This window comes from Patiria miniata, unplaced genomic scaffold (assembly GCF_015706575.1).
Source record: "Patiria miniata isolate m_02_andy unplaced genomic scaffold, ASM1570657v1 HiC_scaffold_10, whole genome shotgun sequence".
NCBI lineage: Eukaryota > Metazoa > Echinodermata > Asteroidea > Valvatida > Asterinidae > Patiria > Patiria miniata.
Genome location: NW_024037048.1, coordinates 1,833,951 through 1,852,799, shown reverse-complemented (window position 1 = coordinate 1,852,799; position 18,849 = coordinate 1,833,951). Strand labels below are relative to the sequence as shown.

Sequence of the window (18,849 nt, the reverse complement as noted above, 5' to 3'; positions counted from 1 at the left end):
CTCCTTGTATGAACCAACTGTAGTGTAATTCATCATTTCACAATATAAAATGCTCCAAATTGCCACATTCATTTTGATGCAACCATCTAAGGCCAAGAAAGGCTCCGATTTCTTGCCCAGCTTGCCTTATAAAGTCAGACCCTGTGTATTGGACTTTTCATATTTTTCTTCTATGAAAAGATGTCCAATTTTAGCCAAAACTGATAAAATCCTGCTGCTGTTTTTAATGGCTTTTTGAGCCAGGCTCTATCTTTCTCAATCTTAGAAAAATTCTCCAAATGCTTTTGTTGGATTTTGAAGGATCTGGAAGAGTTTGGGTTTTAAAATAAAGTACTCTATTCCGATTTTGGGCGTCTGCAACCATCTGTAAAAGGACTTTCATTTTACGCACAAATGAACCCGCCCTGAATGAAGAGCTGAATGCAGCCAAGAATTCAATTTTTGTAAAGAAATATTCAATTACTAAACATCGGTGGATTTTTTCATTTAATGTCTCATTCAAAAGTAAATAATTTGTATATTTTTTAAGAAAATAGCAATTAAAATAAAAAACATTTTCGAGGTGAAACTTGAAAATAGCACAGGGAAGGCATCAGTGTTGTATTCAAGGACACAACCTCCAAGGCCAAGGCCCAGGCCACAACCTCCGAGGCCAAGGCCACAACCTCCGAGGCCAAGGCCGAGGCCAGCTATTCGACACGTAATAACACATGCACGCACATGGAAAGCTGAAGCACTGGATAGTACTAGACAGGCTTCGCATTACGTGAGCATGCAAAACAGGTTGGTTCCCTGTCTCCATTATCGCTTTGGCCAATGCCAACTTGTGACGTTCACTCATTCAGGGGTGAACCAGGAACCAGTCTATAGCGGCCGGAGTAGACTGGTTCTACAAGAAGATGCTTCATGTTTGTACGTGCAATCATGGAGCTACAGTCCCATGGTGCAATGTAATGCAAATACCAGTTCATTCATTTGCGCGTACCTGCTTACAATTTTATTTCAATTCACGGAACCCACTGTGGCAGCTTCTCGAAGTTTCATACGGAAACAAATTTTAATTATTTGAAACAGAAAACACACGTGAATGGGTGGGACAAGTGCTTTAAGTGGGCGGCCTCAAGCTGGCCTTGACCGATTCATCGAGTCCAGAAGGCTCTGAGGCCAAGGCCTTGCACTCTGAGACCAAGGCGACGCCGAGGCCATGAAAATCAGCCGCAAGGCTGGCCTCGACACCTCCTACACTGGGATGCATCTTTAAGCTCAAAGATTATGCCACTGGTCTCCTGCGCACATCGGACGATTTTGAAGGATTGAGGAAAGCTCCGAACAAAAGACTGATCCAAACATCACATTCCCAATCTTCCACCTACCTTAGCTTTCACGTCAAACATCAGCTCTCTGACAGCTATATCATAGTCATCTGCTTTGGGCCTGTCTTTAGGGGTTGACTTATCACGCTGACAAGAAATAATGACAGACAAAATATGTCACGCATAATACAAACTGGGGCCAAATTTCATGGATTACGATCAAATTTTGCTCTAGTGAAGAAATTTTGCAAAAAGAAGCTGCAAGCACAAATTCTTAGTTACAGCATGCACACATTCGCAATAACCTAATCCTTTTATTTGTTAAATTTTGAAATATGGCAGCTAGGTACATTTTCAAAATTTGGAGTCCAAATTGTGATATTTTTTCCTGTCCCTGTTACTTTGGTACTTTGTATTTTGCTCTTCAAGTATCATTAAGAATGACTTAAAAAGATTTTTTTTTATTTGTAGGGTACTGTAGGTAGTTTGCTATTCATAATCACTATTCATAATCACAGGAGTGCATCAGAATTATATAATCACTATTGTCAGATGTAACAGGGACTGGAAACATAGTGAACCCCGAATGTATAGAATGACCCAACAGCAAAGAGTGGAAATGTTGGTATAGTTTATAAGGATGATCGCTTAGTGAGCCATAGCATAGTGCTGCAGTCGAACCGCCTACTGAACTAAAATTCACTGAACATAGCACTCCGAACAGAACTGAACTAAACCACCAAATTCTTCAGTTTGGATGTTCGGGAAGACAATTTTTAACACCGCATATTTTTTTAATCAAACTTTGCACCATTCTTTTATCAAATATTTCTTCTATGGAAAATAAAAGAACATTTTAGGCTGATGGTACTAACTTAAAACTTAAAATGAAAGGAAAGTCACGAAGACCTAATAAACGTGCAATAATTATAAGTGCACGTAAAAGTACAACGGCAACAACCATGGACTGGGCTACAGTGGATCATGGATTGAGCAAAAACGTGGAAATGTGCATTCACCGCCGGCACTGCTCAAATGTTAGGAATCCAAATTCAATGCTTGAAATAAATACCAATGTACATGTTAACAGAAACAAAGGAAACTTCACATTTTGTGACATTAGTTTATCATCTTTGTTTGGCGAGAACTAGTCTATGTGCTAAGCATGCAAGCTATCTTGGAGGCAGCCAAACATTTGCTATTGACATCGCGTCAAAGTTGGAGAAATACTTGGGTTGGCAATGCTTCCTGAGCTCTCAATCGCCATCGCTGTGATAGAAGAAATACAAAACATTTTGTGCTTCGAGCTCGTAAAAAAATACATTATCACCCTGTTAAGCAGTGGCAGTGTGGCATGGCCGGTTTTTTTCTGGCATGGGACTGGGTCCTACAAAGGGCTCCTAAAAGACAATTAGCCAGTTCTGTATTTCAACTGCGCATGTGAACAATGATATGGGTCACAGGTCATTCAGGATAATCGAACGTTTCGAAGGCCAGGAATGCAGGCGCACAACGCTTGCATGTAAATTACCAGCAGAATGGGCGTGCGCGTAACATCGTGTAACATCATGTCAGCGATGTTATCCCGAATGACCTCAGGTCATCAAAATACCAAACTGGCTTATTAACAGGTACAATCCCGCAGCAAATCGTTTTGACGTCCTAATTTGCTGCTGAACTCGAACTGGAACCAATGTTCAGATAAAAATTGCAGAACAGACCCCGAACCGAACCTGAAGGATCACTTTTCAGCACTACCATAACAATGGGGCCCAGGGCCTGATGCTTGCCATGAGCAAAGAATTTCTACTACTTAAAGGCGACATTTCTCGTCGGTAGTAATTAAAGCATATCAGCTTTTTTAAGCTATGCTGTAAACACAGAAATAAGCATCAAATTTTTGTAAAGCCAAACCAAATGAACACACAGAAAATAGGAAAAAAGTTACCTTGGAGCAGAAGATAAGGCCAGAGACCGCACTCCAATCCTTGTCCAGCTTTTCTGTAAGATTCACCAAGTCTTCTTTTTGGTGCTGACGATCGTACTGAGATGATGTAAACAAATAATAACAACATATAGCATGTCAAATACAGTATACAAGAAGGCTGTCTCACACAAAAAGCAAATGCATATGGTAATGCAAATGTGTGACATGCACTAACAAGCATTAGCTCAGCGAATTCATAAAAACTTGGCCAATTTCACCACAAATGTTTGATTACATCAAATACTTTTCATATTTTTAATTTGCTTTCACATAAAGCATGATGCTTGCCGTGATATTGTTCATGGGCTGAATATTATACACAAATGTTGACTGCAACGAGTGGTGATGTAAAACTATGGACTCTGTACTCAAATAACCCCTCGATGGGGACATTCAAACTTAGTGCAAATGGTGCATGATGTTACGCAAAAAATCCCATGGTTTTGTGCACATTCAGAATAAAACAAGTCATGAGAAATTCATGTCATTCTTGCAAATACAAGTACACACACACGGTGTGTGCCTCCCTACCTGAGTGAAGATATCTTAGTTTAATAATTAGAATGATATTTTTCATTACTGTGTGACCTTTTTACCTTGTCTTTCTTTGAGTTTGCAATGACTTCATCAAGTATCTCTTGGCGAGATTTAGGCTTCGTGTCCTGCAAGGGGAAAAAGATAAACAAAATTTAACATCATAATGGTTTTCTATTAACAAAATTTTGAAGATAATTAAAGACTCTTCTACTTTTTTAATAATTGTTAGAAGACCGGAGGACTAAAAAAATCTGGAGATGGGAATAATATCTAGGTAAGGGCTTGTGGAGACTCTGCACTAATCTTGCGAACATACACATACAAGTATATTCAGCGTTCTCAATAGAGGCTGCACGGTGGGAATATCATCATGATCATGTAGGAAAGCCATGATCACGAGTATCCAAAAACTGTTCAGAGTGCACTCTTTCAAGATCACAATATGGGCTCTTTCATTATCATGGCAAATTCAAATGGACACATTTAAGCCCAATGTAAAAGGCTAGTCATTATAACTGTTGGTACACTGTTGGGCTTACGGCAGAATACAGTATGATTATAAGCCACAATTAAGTTGATGGAAAACTTGATTGTTGATTATTGATTATTACCTCTTCCTTTGTGTCTCCTGCTTTCTTCTTAGTCAGGAATCCCCCAAAGTGTTCTTCAGCCACATATTTTGCTGGAAGATAAATTGATAGATGGAAAATAGAAATCAAACCATAGACACTAGATGATAGTCACACTAAAGCCAAGCAGACAGGCAGTGGGTTGATTTAAGAACGGCTAGTCCTGCCATGATTATTCCATTACTCAATTGATAAATTGTTGAATAGGTTCTTTGGTAATATTTTTTTATATTTGATTGAAAGTGAATCACTTTGTGAAAATGAAGACTTTTTTTAAGTAGGCTACAGAGCAAGTTGCAAACCCTGGATTTGTCAATGGAGAGTTTTAACTGACTAGGCATGGCAAATATCAAGAGCAGAGTGGAAGGGAACTTTATCAACTTGATGCAGGACATATTTTGTATTCTACCTAGCCACATTTGAGACTCCCCTTTAGACTCCCTTTCCAGAAATAATTTTACACTGAATTAACATTACAATATTGACTGTGGGCCTATTCTTTCTTCCCAATTTTTGTATGACTTTGGAAGGCCCAAGCCACCCAAGCCCTCCCCTTGGATGCACCACTCAAAGGAGCAAAACACCCAACAATATTCCATGAATGATTTATATTCCCAAAAATAGGTTGGACAAGCACAATGACACAGATATATACTTAATGGAAATGTTAGTGTCAAAGGTATGCAAGTGATTCATGTTCAGTAATTGACAGGTGGCTGCCAAGCATTATGAAGACACAGTGGCTCAGAGCAATTAGATGATCCCTTTTATTGGCGAGTAAACCTTATTTTGGAGAATATTACATAAAACAAACAAACAAATCCATCAGCTGGATTAATCAAAACTGCAACAACAAAAAGAACAACTCATCTTTCAACAAATAATCCTATACTCATAAGCCTAAAGGGGCTTCATGGTACTTTCAAACATTGGACCCCCCTCCCCCTTCCCTTCCCCCTCCCCCTCCATACCTCCCAAGTTTCCATCCTCATCCTCATCATCACTAGCTAGCTGAGTGTCTTCAAACTTCTCCACATCTGCCAGTGACTGGCCATAATGGGTCAGCTCTTCCTCCTCATTCAGCTGATAGATAGCCTCCTTAGAGTGACCCCTCTGCAAAACAAAAATGGACAGAAGTCAGACCTGTTGGTCATTCCTGCTCAGGCTGTGCCACATATTCATTTACTCAACTATTTCATAGCCTGTTTAGTTATTGAATATCCAATTTCTTTTTTGATTCAAATATTTTGAAGTGAAATGCACTTAAAATGGAAAGATGTTATCATCCAACACTGTTCTGGCTCAGTCAATTAAATGTGCAAGCAGAACCGTTGTATGAATACATAATACCATTATGGGTGGGTAGGGCCGTCTAATTTCAAATAATATAGTATTCCATTAATTGAAACTGCGTTTGACCGAATATTCAAATCTTGCCAAGTAAGTTTTAAATGCGCCAGCAGCAACATACGTGCAGCGCCAGTCAAGATTTGCAAATAAAGTGGGATGGTTATAAAATATGCATGCAGTGATCCACATTATGGGCCCCTTGAGTGTTTTGCAGTAAGGCCTTTATCCTTCTAAAAGGATGGGAACAAGGAACCACCTTCGACAGAAATAGTGGCATCTGACAATAAAGCACCTCCACTTTAGTATTATGGGTGAACATGCGTATTATTATTATTATTTCAATATACAATCTAGAAAAAAACTAGTCGAATATTCGGTTGAAGATTGAATATTCAAATATATTCAGGACAGCCTTATGGGTGGGCGACAACAAGCACAGGAATATAAGGAATATTGCATGTAGGCCTATTAGGCCATATAAGGCCAGCCGGAGCCCACCCAGCAAGCTCTTTCAAAAAGGTAACAAGTCCATAGACAAGTAATCCTGACATGACCTTAAACTCTAGGCATTGTGTGGCAGTTTTTTGAGTAACTGTTGTCTTATGGTTTGCACAGTCTATTTGTTGGAAAAGACTACTTTTATTTTTAGTTTTAAAGTCGAACAAAAAATTGACTGGAGCAGGTTTAACCTTCGACCTCCGGATTGCCCTTCCGGTGCTTTACCAACTGAGCTATCCAACCCTATGTTTTTTATTCATTACTTTTTTTTTATTCATTATTAGGTTTAAAAAAGGGGAATTGATTGCACAGGTATTTGAACCTTTGATTTAAAAAAAAAAACGCATGGCAAAAGAAAAAAACTTGGTATAAGATTGTAATTATCATTCAACTAGTGTTTGTAGACAGAATGTGTAGTTGTCAGTACTAAGTACATTTTGTACATATTGACTTATTGAACAAATTCCTTTAGGTAAGATTAACTAGTTAATCAAATAGAAATGAAAACTTCTCTGCCTTTATTTTCCTGATAAAATATATCTTTTAATATTCGACATAAAGCTTCAAATGTCTTTTGGATATTTTACAAATTGGGGTTTAACCAATTTACAAGTTGAGTTACAACAAAAAACACAAAGTCCAGAAAAGTTCTATACATGTTCATGTTTCTCTGGGAAGGTTAAGAAAAGCTATCCCTTACCTGTCTCTCAAATGCAAATCTTTGCATCATCTTTTCCTCAACACTGAGTGTAGGATCATTCTCTCCAAATCGCTTATCGATGAACTTATTGCTTTTGTGTCTCTGCTGATACTCCTTCAGGAGGGTGTCTTTGCGCTAGAATTGACACAGAAGAGACAACATTCACAACAAGTCAGGAATTTATGTCACATGTGTTGCTGAACTTAACTTGGGAGTCTGTTGGATTTCAAACTTCAGCAACTGAATTCTTTAAAGTCTCTGTTAAGGAGAATACACGAGAAAGTGTAGATTCGTAATTTAAGAATTCACGAGGCGCGAAGCGCCGAGTGAATTCGTAAATTAAGAATCCACACTTGCGAGGGTATTCTTCGACTTAAACCATTGCGACAACAGAAGTATTGGAAAGAATGCTGCAACCTGACGCCACCTTTTTCTTCATATATCATCTCAATGAAGGCCATTCGTTCCAAAAATGATGATAAGACATGAATCTGGGACTGATAAATATTTCCAAAATTTTTAGGAAATACTTGAAATGACTCTCCATAGACGTTGTACACAATTAAGCGCGGAAGTGGCGTCAGGTTGCAACATTGTTTCCTGGCGTGTTTAGCATGTGTATCGCCACACCAGTACAACCAAGTCATTTTGTGTGTATAGGCTCCAATGGATAGTTCAGACGATGATTTCTTTCTGACTAAAAGTAGATTTTGCAGTGACGGCGGAAAATCTGACAGTGAAGATGCATTGGTAATTTTCGGAAAGCTAATTTTCACGCAGACAGTCCTATTCATGCTCATTATGGAGAACAATTGTCCGAAATGTTCAAAGTGTGGATTCGTAATTCCGAATTCACACTTTACTAAAGATTCGTCGTTCTGAATCCACACTTTGTGACCAGTGTAAGAGATTCGTAGATCCGAATCCACACTTTTAACAATAGTGTGACGTCATAGCAATGGTTTAATATTAAGAGATCTCCTAGAATACAGGGTAGATGAGACCAGTCAATCCATAGAAATGTCTGTACTCGGCAAATGATTCACGGAGTTTGAGAACAGATGGCTGTACACTGTGTAAAGTTCTACAATTGAAGTACCCCATGTCAAGTGACCGGGCATGCATCTGTACGTGCTCTGTACTGTATCTCATAATCCAGTACATGTTTCAGCACATGTCATTACCTTGTTCAATTAAAGGGAAAATACAACATTTGCAAACATCAAAAAATAAAACTATCAAATCATTTTGAAATACCTTGCTGGACTGTTAGTGAATGACAGTGTAAAGCATCCTGTAAAATCATGGCACCTTGGTATACTGTCATTTTCAAGAAAAGTGGTATTTTTGTATCAATTTCCAACGCTGATCGGCCGATCAGCGTTGGAAACAACTGGCTTTTTTTCAAATACTGGCCCCAATTGACCATCGCACTTGTTTGCAATCGATTACAAACCTATGAACGGGTACGAGCCAGCTAGACTGGTTTCCTGAACTTACAATTCCCCAATGTATGTAAACTGCTCTGTTTCTTCTTATATGGAGTCAGGGAACCAGACTACAGGAAAATGATCGTTTTTCTTGGTTTTTATAGCATTTTCGAACCCAAAACCTCAAAAAAGTCAGTGTAACTATATTTGCTATATATTTCCAACCCCCCAATTCCATCCATTTCTGAAAATTACAGCAAAAGCAAATGATGTATATTCCCTTTAAATTTCAAGTGTCAATGCAACAAGTACACATCAGGGTCAGTTGAAGGAATGCAAGCCTTTGCCTAGAAAGGCACAGCACTGGAGAATTGAGTAACTGAAAAGTTACTTTCATGATTTGAATATGATATTTCACATATTTTATTCAAGTCAATCTATAAGACAAGCATAGAGTCACCACTTCTCTCACTCGGCCATATTGGATTCCCAGCATGCATTGTACCGGTAGTTAGTTGGGTGTCCATGAATTTTAGTCTCATGTTAGGCCTGGGCAAAACATTGGGGTATATCCAAAAATGCACATATTCATGGTTTAACACACACAAAATGACAAAGTTTTATAATACATGTAATTGAATTAATTGTCTTTGTACCGTATTGACCTCTGGTAGAAGTTATGAGTGATCGTAAAAATGTCCTACCATAACCGATTAGCCAAAACATTCAGGACTGATTGTAATAAGTTCCATTGTGGCCCCACCCCCTGATACCCATAGGGCATCCGGTTCGTTAGTAAAAACGTCATACATGCGCGCGTGCACCACTGGTAACGCACCACTGTCCCTGGTGTTCTTGCTGTGCGTCACAATCTGATAGGTCACTGTGATCTTCGTCAGGGCTTTTGTATCCTTTAGTATCACTTCCACTGCTTCGTACAACTCAATTTTTTTTAAACCTGAGCACAGGCTAGATAATATAACTCAGGGTGAGCATAACATTGTGTCATAGCGAATACACACTATCTACTGCTCACTTCTCACTGAAAAATATAAGAGGAATAACTAAATAATTGTTGTCTCTTGTTATATGATCTATGGGGTTCGTAAACACTCAGTGGTAGGGGGCCATTTACCCCCACGAAGGTACAAAATGCCACGGACCACATCACAGTAGACCACACTTGTAGATGGTTACCTTTTTGATAGCTTTGGACCTAGAGACCCCAGGAAGTCCCTTGGAATGCTTGCTGATCTTCTTGCCCAGGATGTGCTGCTTCTGACGGTTGATACGGATCTCAAACGGGTTGTTCTTGACCTCTTGTGTGGTCCTGTTGCGCCGGATTTTATCCGACAAATTCCTCTTGTTTTTCTTTGACTTGGCCATTATGTGGATGCTACAGTATTGGCAACTCTGTAAAAATGGTTGTGAGAAGGTAATTTTGGGAGTGAGCGAAAAGAATTTTTAAAAATAAAATAAAAAAATATTCCAAAGAAAATTGACAAAAATACAACTTCCTGATTTCTCTTTTGGTGAAATTTGCAACTGCTGTTTTGTGAAATGCCATTCTCCACGAGCACATCAACAACAACGTAATGGCTACATGTATGTCAGGGGTGTGAGTGACCACCGATAAAAATAGCTGAAAACAGCTGAAAAAGGTGTTTAAAAGCTGAATTTTGGAAATCTCCTATACTTTTGTACACAGCAAGTGAGGGAAAAAAGCTGAAATCCAAAACAAAAAAAGCTGAGATTTCACACCCCTGGTATGTATCAGGTAACAGCCATTAGGTATTGCGATATTTGATGAGCTAGATATACGCCATACAGAAGTGACTTCATAGCCGCATCCATATCTTTTGTTCAGAGCTAATGTCTGTCAGCTGTTGTGAATACATGGGCACAAGACGTAGCCATACATGTAGCTTTGGAAGCCCATGTTTTCTTCTGTCTGTCCCACTAAAAACGAATCAGGAGTGATGAATGAAATGAACGGCAGCTTCTGGACTAAAATTAAGAAGCAAATTTCACCAAAAGGAGAAATCTGGGAGTTGTACTTTCTGTGAAAAAAACTGTACGCTTGGGTAAGTGAAGCCGGAATATCGGGCTGAAAAAGTTAACTTTTGGTATCAGATACTTTTGCTATCGACATGAGTAAGGCCTTGGATATGTGGCCTCGTGATTGGCCCGTCTGCTGATGCCGCCCGCGATCAGGCGCGCGAGTTGCGATGCGACAGCTTTTTCTTGTACAATTGATTCGCCCGTACTTTTATGGCTGTGCACTATAATACTATCGGTTGATAGATTGTACAAGAAACAGCCGTCGTATCGCAACTCGCACGCCTGTTGAGCGACAAGATCGATTTGCATAAGCGCGATGTCACACTTTGGGGTCATCGCTTCGTACATTCAAAAAAGACAAAATGGCTGCCATCAACAGACTATTTGGAATAATTCGGCTACCGGATCACCACTTTTTTCAATTAATTTTCTAGCGCCAAAAGGTACATCTTTTACGGTTATTCCCTCCACTTTCCCTCCTCTACTCTCACCCTCTCCTTTCCTTAATTTCTATTTATCAATCAGTCACTTACTTCATCGAGATTCGAACCTCGGACGCTTGCTTGATACACGAGACTCTTAACCGCTAGGCCGCGCACGATCGCTGTTGCAATGATCAACCTTTGGACGTATTTGAAGTATCCATTAAAATAAACTAAATATTCATGAGAAAATAAATATTCATAATGACGTATTGCACTATCATTGGCCGGCTCATGCGACGTCATGGTTATCGATGTCATGCATATAACGTACCGCTGTTCCAGACACTTCAATCAGTTTTGACCAGCTGCTTCAACTCAGATCTGCACTACATGTGCATGCAAAACGTGCTCTAAAAACACATTTTTACAATTTTTTTTTCGCCTGTCTGCTGTTTCCTGGATTCCTCTTGGTTGAAAACACAAGGTGAGGTGAAAATTTGGATGTTTGGCAGCAGGTAAGTGGTGATCGGGTAGCCGAATTTTCTCAAAATTTCTCGGAAAATTGGATACTATTACACCTAAGCATCCTAGAAGTGAAGAGCTGAGACATCATAGAATACAAACATATGTAAGAAAATTTGCGTAATTATTTGAGAACCTCCTCAGTAGTGTGCGATACCCTGGTGTGTGGCCAGAGGTTCAGCGCAGCATACCGCGGCCACACTAGTGGGGCTAACCGCGGCCACACTGTAGTAGTAGGGCTATCCACTTCCTAGCCCCGATAGTGTGGCCGCGGTATGCTGCGCTGAACCTCTGGCCACACACCATGGTACCCCGCACTACTGAGGGCTTTTTTATAAAATTTACAGGCAGTTTCTTACATATGGTTGTATTCTATGATGTCCCATCTATCACTTCTGGGATGCTTAGGTGTAATGATGTTCAATTTTCCGAGATATTCTTGAATCTTTCTGGAGCCCATATGCACCCGTGAAACGTCTGGTGATGGCAGCCATTTTGAATGTGACAAGAGATGACCTCAAGCTGTGACGTCGCGTTTATGCAAATTGCTTGTCGAGCGAGGGCGCGAGTTGCAAATGCGACGGCTGTTTCCTGTGTCGCGCGCGTCGTCCAAGCCGTCGACATCGATGCCCGGCAGCGCATGCGCAGGATATTATTTTCATTTTGAATTGGATCAGGAAACAGCCGTCGCATTTGCAACTCGCGCCCTCGCTCGACAAGCAATTTGCATAAACGTGACGTCACAGCTTGAGGTCATCTCTCTTGTCACATTCAAAATGGCTGCCATCACCAGACATTTCACGAGTGCATATGGGCTCCAGAAAGATTTAAGAATAACTCGGAGAATTGAACATCATCACACCTAAGCATCCCAGAAGTGATAGATAGGACATCATAGAATACAACCATATGTTGTAAGAAACTGCCTGTAAATTTTATGAAAACGCCCTAAGTAGTGCGCGGTACCACCTGACCACGGTGTGTGGCCAGAGGTTCAGCGCAGCAGCGCAGCATGGCGCGGCCTAGCCCCATAAATGTGGCCTATTTACTGGACTGCCTCCGTAAACATAGGCCACACATCCACATGTACAAAAACGTGTCGACTTTGCCAAATTTTGATTTTCACATTTAGACTTAGTTTGTAGGTTTTTTTGCTTTAGCATTCTCACCCTCTATATAGGCATAGGCTAATCAGAAAGTGCTGCCTTCCTTCAGATGTCCATTTTTCGTGAAATTTCCAGATACATTTGCACACGTTTGCGTATCAAAATTTCAACATGAAATTTCACAAAAATTAGACATCTGAAAAAGGCAACACTTTCTGATTAGCCTCTATATAGAGGGTGAGAATGGGAGCAACTATAGAATGCAGGGCCACGCCGAAGCAAGGTTTTTTATTTTGCCTGGAGGCGTGGATGGAATAGGAGTAATAGATATGCAAACCTGCCAAAAAGTGCTAAGTACAGCGAAGGAATGCACTGCACTTGTCTTCAAAGCTTCTCATGAAGGATCGGAAGGGAGGGCGTGCTTGTAAATGTGTTGGGGGCACTGTCTGGAGCGGCGGAGGCGCGGAGTCTTGGAGTCGCAGAATCGCGGAGACGCGGGGCACTGGAGTGGCCGCAGTGGCGGAGGCGCGGAGTCGCGGAGTCGCAGAGACGCGCACCGATAGAGGGCGCAATTCTCGGCGGAATCTTTTGAGAACGAAGCATCCATATCCATTTTAATTGGGCGGGCCAATTAGGAAGGGGGGGGGAGGGCGACGGGGCACTGTCTGGAGTCGCGGAGGCGCGGAGTCGGGGAGTCGCAGAGTCACTTTAATTGGGCGGGCCAATTAGGAAGGGGGGGGAGGGCGACGGGGCACTGTCTGGAGTCGCGGAGGCGCGGAGTCTGGGAGTCGCAGAGTCACTTTAATTGGGCGGGCCAATTAGGAAGGGGGGGGAGGGCGACGGGGCACTGTCTGGAGTCGCGGAGGCGCGGAGTCGGGGAGTCGCAGAGTCACTTTAATTGGGCGGGCCAATTAGGAAGGGGGGGAGGGCGACGGGGCACTGTCTGGAGTCGCGGAGGCGCGGAGTCGCGGAGTCGCAGAGTCGCTTTAATTGGGCGGGCCAATTAGGAAGGGGGGGGAGGGCGACGGGGCACTGTCTCTCAGTGGTGGAGGCGCGGAGTCGCGGAGTCGCAGAGACGCGCACCGATAGAGGGCGCAATTCTCTGCGGCTCCACGACTCCACGATCGATTTTCAGAGGTAGGTCGACTGCGGTTCCACGCCTCCACGCAGCCGTACGGAGGCGCGGATGTAGAGTAAAGTGGCCCTGCATTCTATAGTTTTACCTGAGAAGGCTTCTAAAGCAAAAAAAACCTACAAAGTAAGCCTAAATGTGAAAATCAAAATTTGGCAAAGTCGACACGTTTTTGTACATGTGGATGTGTGGCCTATGTCATGTATGTTTACAGAGGCAGTCCAGTGAATAGGCCACATTTATGTAGCCCCACTAGTGTGGCTGTCGGTATGCAATCCTGCGCTGAACCTAAGCGCAGCATACCGACGGCCACACTAGTGGGGCTAACATTTATGGGGCTAGCCGCGGCCACACTAGTGGGGCTATCCACTTCCATGACTTCTTATGAAAACTTAATGACAATTCAGGTGGATAATCTTACAACTCAGGTCTACATCGAACCTTGAAATGCGTTTCCGACAACTGCTACATTGTATTTATCGAAACGCTTCAAAGATCACGATCCCGCTGACATCGACCGCACGCAACTCGATCGAGCATGCATACATCATGTACTTGCGTGACATCGACATGTGCGATAGAATATGTTCCCCGCTAGTCAAGTTACACATACCTCAACTCTTTTGTACTGCATAAAAATGGAAAGCGTCTAGGTTTCAGACACAAGGAGTCTCTTTGAAGATAGTAAAGCCCGCCCTCAATTGACCTGAAACTTTGAAAGCAGTTGCTGAGGTTAGGCCAAAAAAAAATAAGTCGGTCTCTGGTCAGCGCGCGCGTCGATTTTAATCATGCGCGTCGATCTTTTTTTTTTCCAAAATGTTCCGCGGTAGCTTCAACAGCGCCCTCTATTTCCGCACCTCCTCAATATTTTTTTACCAAAGAGCACCAAGGAATGGGAAATTGCACCAAGGCAAATGATCGAAAGCACCAAGGCAAATTATGGAGGACACCAATATACATGAGGACACCAAAAAAGCAAAATAGTACCCACCTTGTCTGTACAATCCAAGCTTGAAGAAGAAAAAAAAAAGCAAAGAGAAGGGGTGACACCTGAATATTTTTTGGGGGGAAGGGTGCCTAATTTGCATAAATCGTTAATACCTGCCCGTCCTGCCATGTAATATGTTTCAGTATTTGGGTATATACATGTATACATAATTTTTTAAAGTATATTTTGGTCATTCTACTTATACACATGTACACATCCTTACTTCAATGACATTTTCTAAAGCACATAAGTGACTGAATTATTATGAGGACAATTATTATGAGTAACGATCCAAAATGGCTACTATAGTATACAAATAATGAATGTTTGTGAGTGCAATGGAAAGAATAATTCATGAGGTGACAGATGAAATGTTCCATTTCACGAGGCGAAGCCGAGTGGAATGGAACATTTCATCTGTCACCGAATGAAATTATTCTTTCTATTGCACGAACGTAAAACATTCATTATTTGTTTTATGTAACACCTGAATAAATCCTCGTCATCTGATTGGTTGACTTTTAATAGCCAATTTATTCAGGTTAAAAATTGTTTACAAGTTTGACAAGTTCAGAGTTATCATATTATGCAAACTGTTCAACAGGTTGAGAACTATAATATTCAATTTATATCACCTTAAAACTTTTCCATAAGTTTAGAACTCAAACAGTTCAATAAGTTCAGAACTTTTATTGCCAATTTAAACACCACAGCGCCACCATCAGCAACATGTGCAGTGAAAGTGCAATGGCAGCCTCGACTCCAGCTGGGGCACGTGCTCGTTACGTTCATTGATCTAGTTACTATCGCGCAAGGCATGATGGGAAACAACATGGCGCTGCAAGATCGTACCCACGAGGCACGAGGTTGGTGCAATGGTACTTCTAATCACAGTGCAATAGTACTACCACTGCACTGCGCGTTGCGCGCCACGCGCGCGCCGTGCATTGGTACGAATAATTTGAGACATGTGATCAACGATCCACCAATCAGATGACAGGGATTTATTCAGGTGTTGTATAATATAGGCTAGGCTTACCCTAAAGCAGTAAAGTTGGGCGCATTAATTTACCTTGTCTCCAGATATCATCGAGTTGTCTTGCCAAATCCACGTATGAGCTTCAAATTCACCAAGTTGCTCACTGGCACAGTTACTCAATTATAAAACTTCATGGAAAATCAGGTAAACAATGATAATATTGTGATATTTAGCCCCCCAAAAAATAAAAACGGGGAAGAAAACACGAGGTGGCCGTAAACTAGTAAAGTTGACTCCAATCCGATTGGCCGGCGCGGCGCGGCCAGCTTGCATATACATGTATCTGCATGTCCATAATCAGACGCTATACAGGACTTGGCTCCGTTGATAACGAGTGATACTCAGACTAAAAGTGAAGGAGGCCAAGGCTGGAGATTTCGTTTTGTTTTAGGGCAATAGGGTTCGACCTTAACTTTTTTTTCACTAGCCAGCCGTGCTACCGAAACAGACTCATTTCGTGTAAATACTTCATAAGTGTCCACGCTCAAAAAAAATCGAATTTTTTAAAACTTTGTGGGATGAAAGGACTTTGGGAGCAAGTAACCAAAATAGACTTTTTAAACTTTTAATTTGCTCGTTGCCATGGTATTATGTGTTTTGGCCATTTTTGGGCAATTTTGAGGCTGCAAAAAGTCATTTTTTGCATTATTTTTAAAGGTCATCAAGCCAAACTGCGAAGTAATGTCACAAAAGTAACTGTATCACGACAAAGTATCATCCTTACCCTATTATGTTTCTCATAATTATTTTTGTCTCTGAAGTAGGGTCGGTTGAAAAAAATTAAAATTTCAGCTGCACCCGCATATAGATGGCTGGCAAGTGCATATTGTCTATAGTTTGGTTATTGCAATGAGTTTATTATGAGTTGATATCACTGAACATATAACATATAAACCATTATTGGCAAGATGTAGCTGAATTCAATTATTCTGCAGCTCACTAACCGTTGGCTGTAGTGGGAACCATGACAGTAAGGATATACTATAGACATGAGAGGCAACATCCTCCTACCTACGTCGCGAAAGAAACATTCTGGTATTCATTTTCAATAGCTTTTCAAATAACACAGAGCCTGATTGCATGCATTTCGTATTCATTATTTTTTGTTTAATATTGTGTTTGTTTGTTTGGTTGGGTTTTTTTTCTTCAGTTTTTATTAATGGGTTCCAAACAGGGCCGGCGAAAATACAAAAACGTTTTTTTTCTTGGGTCGGAAGCCCAAATTGGGTCGGTCGGAAATGAGAACCAAAGAAATAAGAAGGGATGCCCTCGAAATTAGCGGTAGCCTGCTAGCCAAAGCAGCGGCGGGCTAGTCAAACTATTCCTTAACTTTAGCCCAGCTTGTTAAGAGTCATTTCGTGTTAATACTTCATATAAGTGTCCACGCTCAAAAATGGACTTTGGGAGCAAGTAACCAAAATAGACTTTTTAAACCAATATTTTGCCCGTTGCCATGGTTACGTGCCATTATGTGTTTTGGCCATTTTGGGGCAATTTTGAGGCTGCAAGAAGTCACTTTTTCCGTTATTTTCAAAGGTCATCAAGCCAAACTGCAAAGTAATGTCATTAAAGTAACTATATCACGACAAAGTATCATCCTTACCCTTACAAGAAAACAATAGAAACACTTCTGAAAAATCTCCTTTATATATTTATTTTTAGGGTCGGTCGGAAATGAGAACCAAAGAAATAAGAAGGGATGCCCTCGAAATTAGCGGTAGCCTGCTAGCCAAAGCAGCGGCGGGCTAGTCAAACTATTCCTTAACTTTAGCCCAGCTGGCAAGTCAAAAATCATGAGCTACGGCAAAGTAAAAGGACAGGAAGATAAATCATTAAATTCAGAAAGCAAACCTGTATCAGTTTTCTTAAAATTAATGTGGCCTGACGTTGCGAACTTAGCAAGTTCTTCTTCAGAGGCTAGAACAGAAATGACAGAGGTACATACATTAACATGGGGATGCACACAAACATGCAGGGCTGAAAGAAGAAACACAAAAGGAGGATTAAGTGGGAAAGGTGTAGAAAGATGCAGGGGAGAGTGGATGAGAGAACAAAGAAACAAAGGGAGATGGCAAACCACAAGGGGTCTGGTGTGAACAGGGGAGGGACCAGAAAGGGGAAGGATCAAAGGTCACAGGGAGTGGGAACGGACAAAAGAATGTGAGAGTGAAGGGATGATGCGGGGGGGGGGGCAGTATGGAGGTGGAAAGGGATGAAAGATGGGGGAAGATGGGTAAACACAAACAAGGAAGACCAGATGGATTATCTGTAACAGAAGACAATGGAGGAAAAAAAGATTAATCATTTCCAAGTTGGATGTTGAGACCATGTGGTTGAATAGTTCGAAGACGATTCATCCACACTTTCTCTCTACTGAGGCGAACTGAGTCCTTGCGATGGCCAAGAGATTCATTGCCCTGCAAAATCATATCAGAAATGGAGTGGTTAGGCAGGTTGAAGTGATGACCAACAGGGGTGTCTAGTTTCTTGGTGTTGACCGTTGACCGGTGGGCATAGAAACGCTTCTTGAGCGTATTCTTAGTCTCACCTACATACTGCACTCCACAGACCCTGCAAGAAATGAGATATATGACATTAGAGGTGTTACAAGTGATGTTACCAATGGTTCTATGGGTAGTGACAGAAGAGTGGCCAGAAAAGGAGTCAGACTCCTGGATATGAATCTGGCAGACAACACATCTGGAACTGCACTTGAAAGTACCATGCAGGGTGGGAGGGGATGCATCTAAGGATGGGACTTCAGCTCGAACAATCAAGTCCCGTAGATTTCGAGGACGCCTGTAAGCCAATGTGGGGCCGTTGGGGATGGCGCGGGCAAGGCGATCTGAAGTGCGGAGGATATGATGATTGTCATTAGTGATTTTGCGAAGGGGAGGGAGATTGGGGTGAAACGTGGTAACCAAGGGAATCATGGGTTTGGCCATGGCATCAGGGGCCTTTCCCGTGAGAGCTAGATTTCTGGGGATAGCTTTAGCTCTGGCAATGGCACGATGAACTTGGCGAGAGCTGTGACCCCTGGCCACCAAGTTGTTCCTCAGTATCTGTGTATGGCGGGAGAGATCGGAATCATTAGAACAAATTCTTCTGAGTCTGAGTGCCTGGCTAAACGCT

At 41.6% G+C, this 18,849-nt stretch overlaps 1 protein-coding gene across 3 annotated transcripts in view; it reads right to left on the bottom strand.

The window, feature by feature from the left end:
• LOC119735200 (nucleolar protein 14-like) overlaps positions 1 to 14,339 on the bottom strand; it is a 41,058-nt gene extending 26,719 nt beyond the window's left edge. Inside the window, exons 1-8 of one of the 3 annotated variants that reach the window (XM_038208908.1) lie at positions 14,304 to 14,339; positions 9,642 to 9,857; positions 7,015 to 7,149; positions 5,438 to 5,579; positions 4,449 to 4,519; positions 3,897 to 3,962; positions 3,262 to 3,357; positions 1,374 to 1,460 (exon numbers count right to left, since the gene is read on the bottom strand). In XM_038208908.1, coding sequence (XP_038064836.1) covers positions 1,374 to 1,460; positions 3,262 to 3,357; positions 3,897 to 3,962; positions 4,449 to 4,519; positions 5,438 to 5,579; positions 7,015 to 7,149; positions 9,642 to 9,857; positions 14,304 to 14,324 — 834 coding nt within the window. In that variant the 5' untranslated portion in view covers positions 14,325 to 14,339. Of the gene's footprint in view, positions 1 to 1,373; positions 1,461 to 3,261; positions 3,358 to 3,896; positions 3,963 to 4,448; positions 4,520 to 5,437; positions 5,580 to 7,014; positions 7,150 to 9,641; positions 9,858 to 14,111; positions 14,281 to 14,303 lie in introns of those variants that run through there. The other 2 variants (XM_038208922.1, XM_038208915.1) reach the window with 2 other exon arrangements.
• Between the last annotated feature and the right edge of the window lie 4,510 nt (positions 14,340 to 18,849).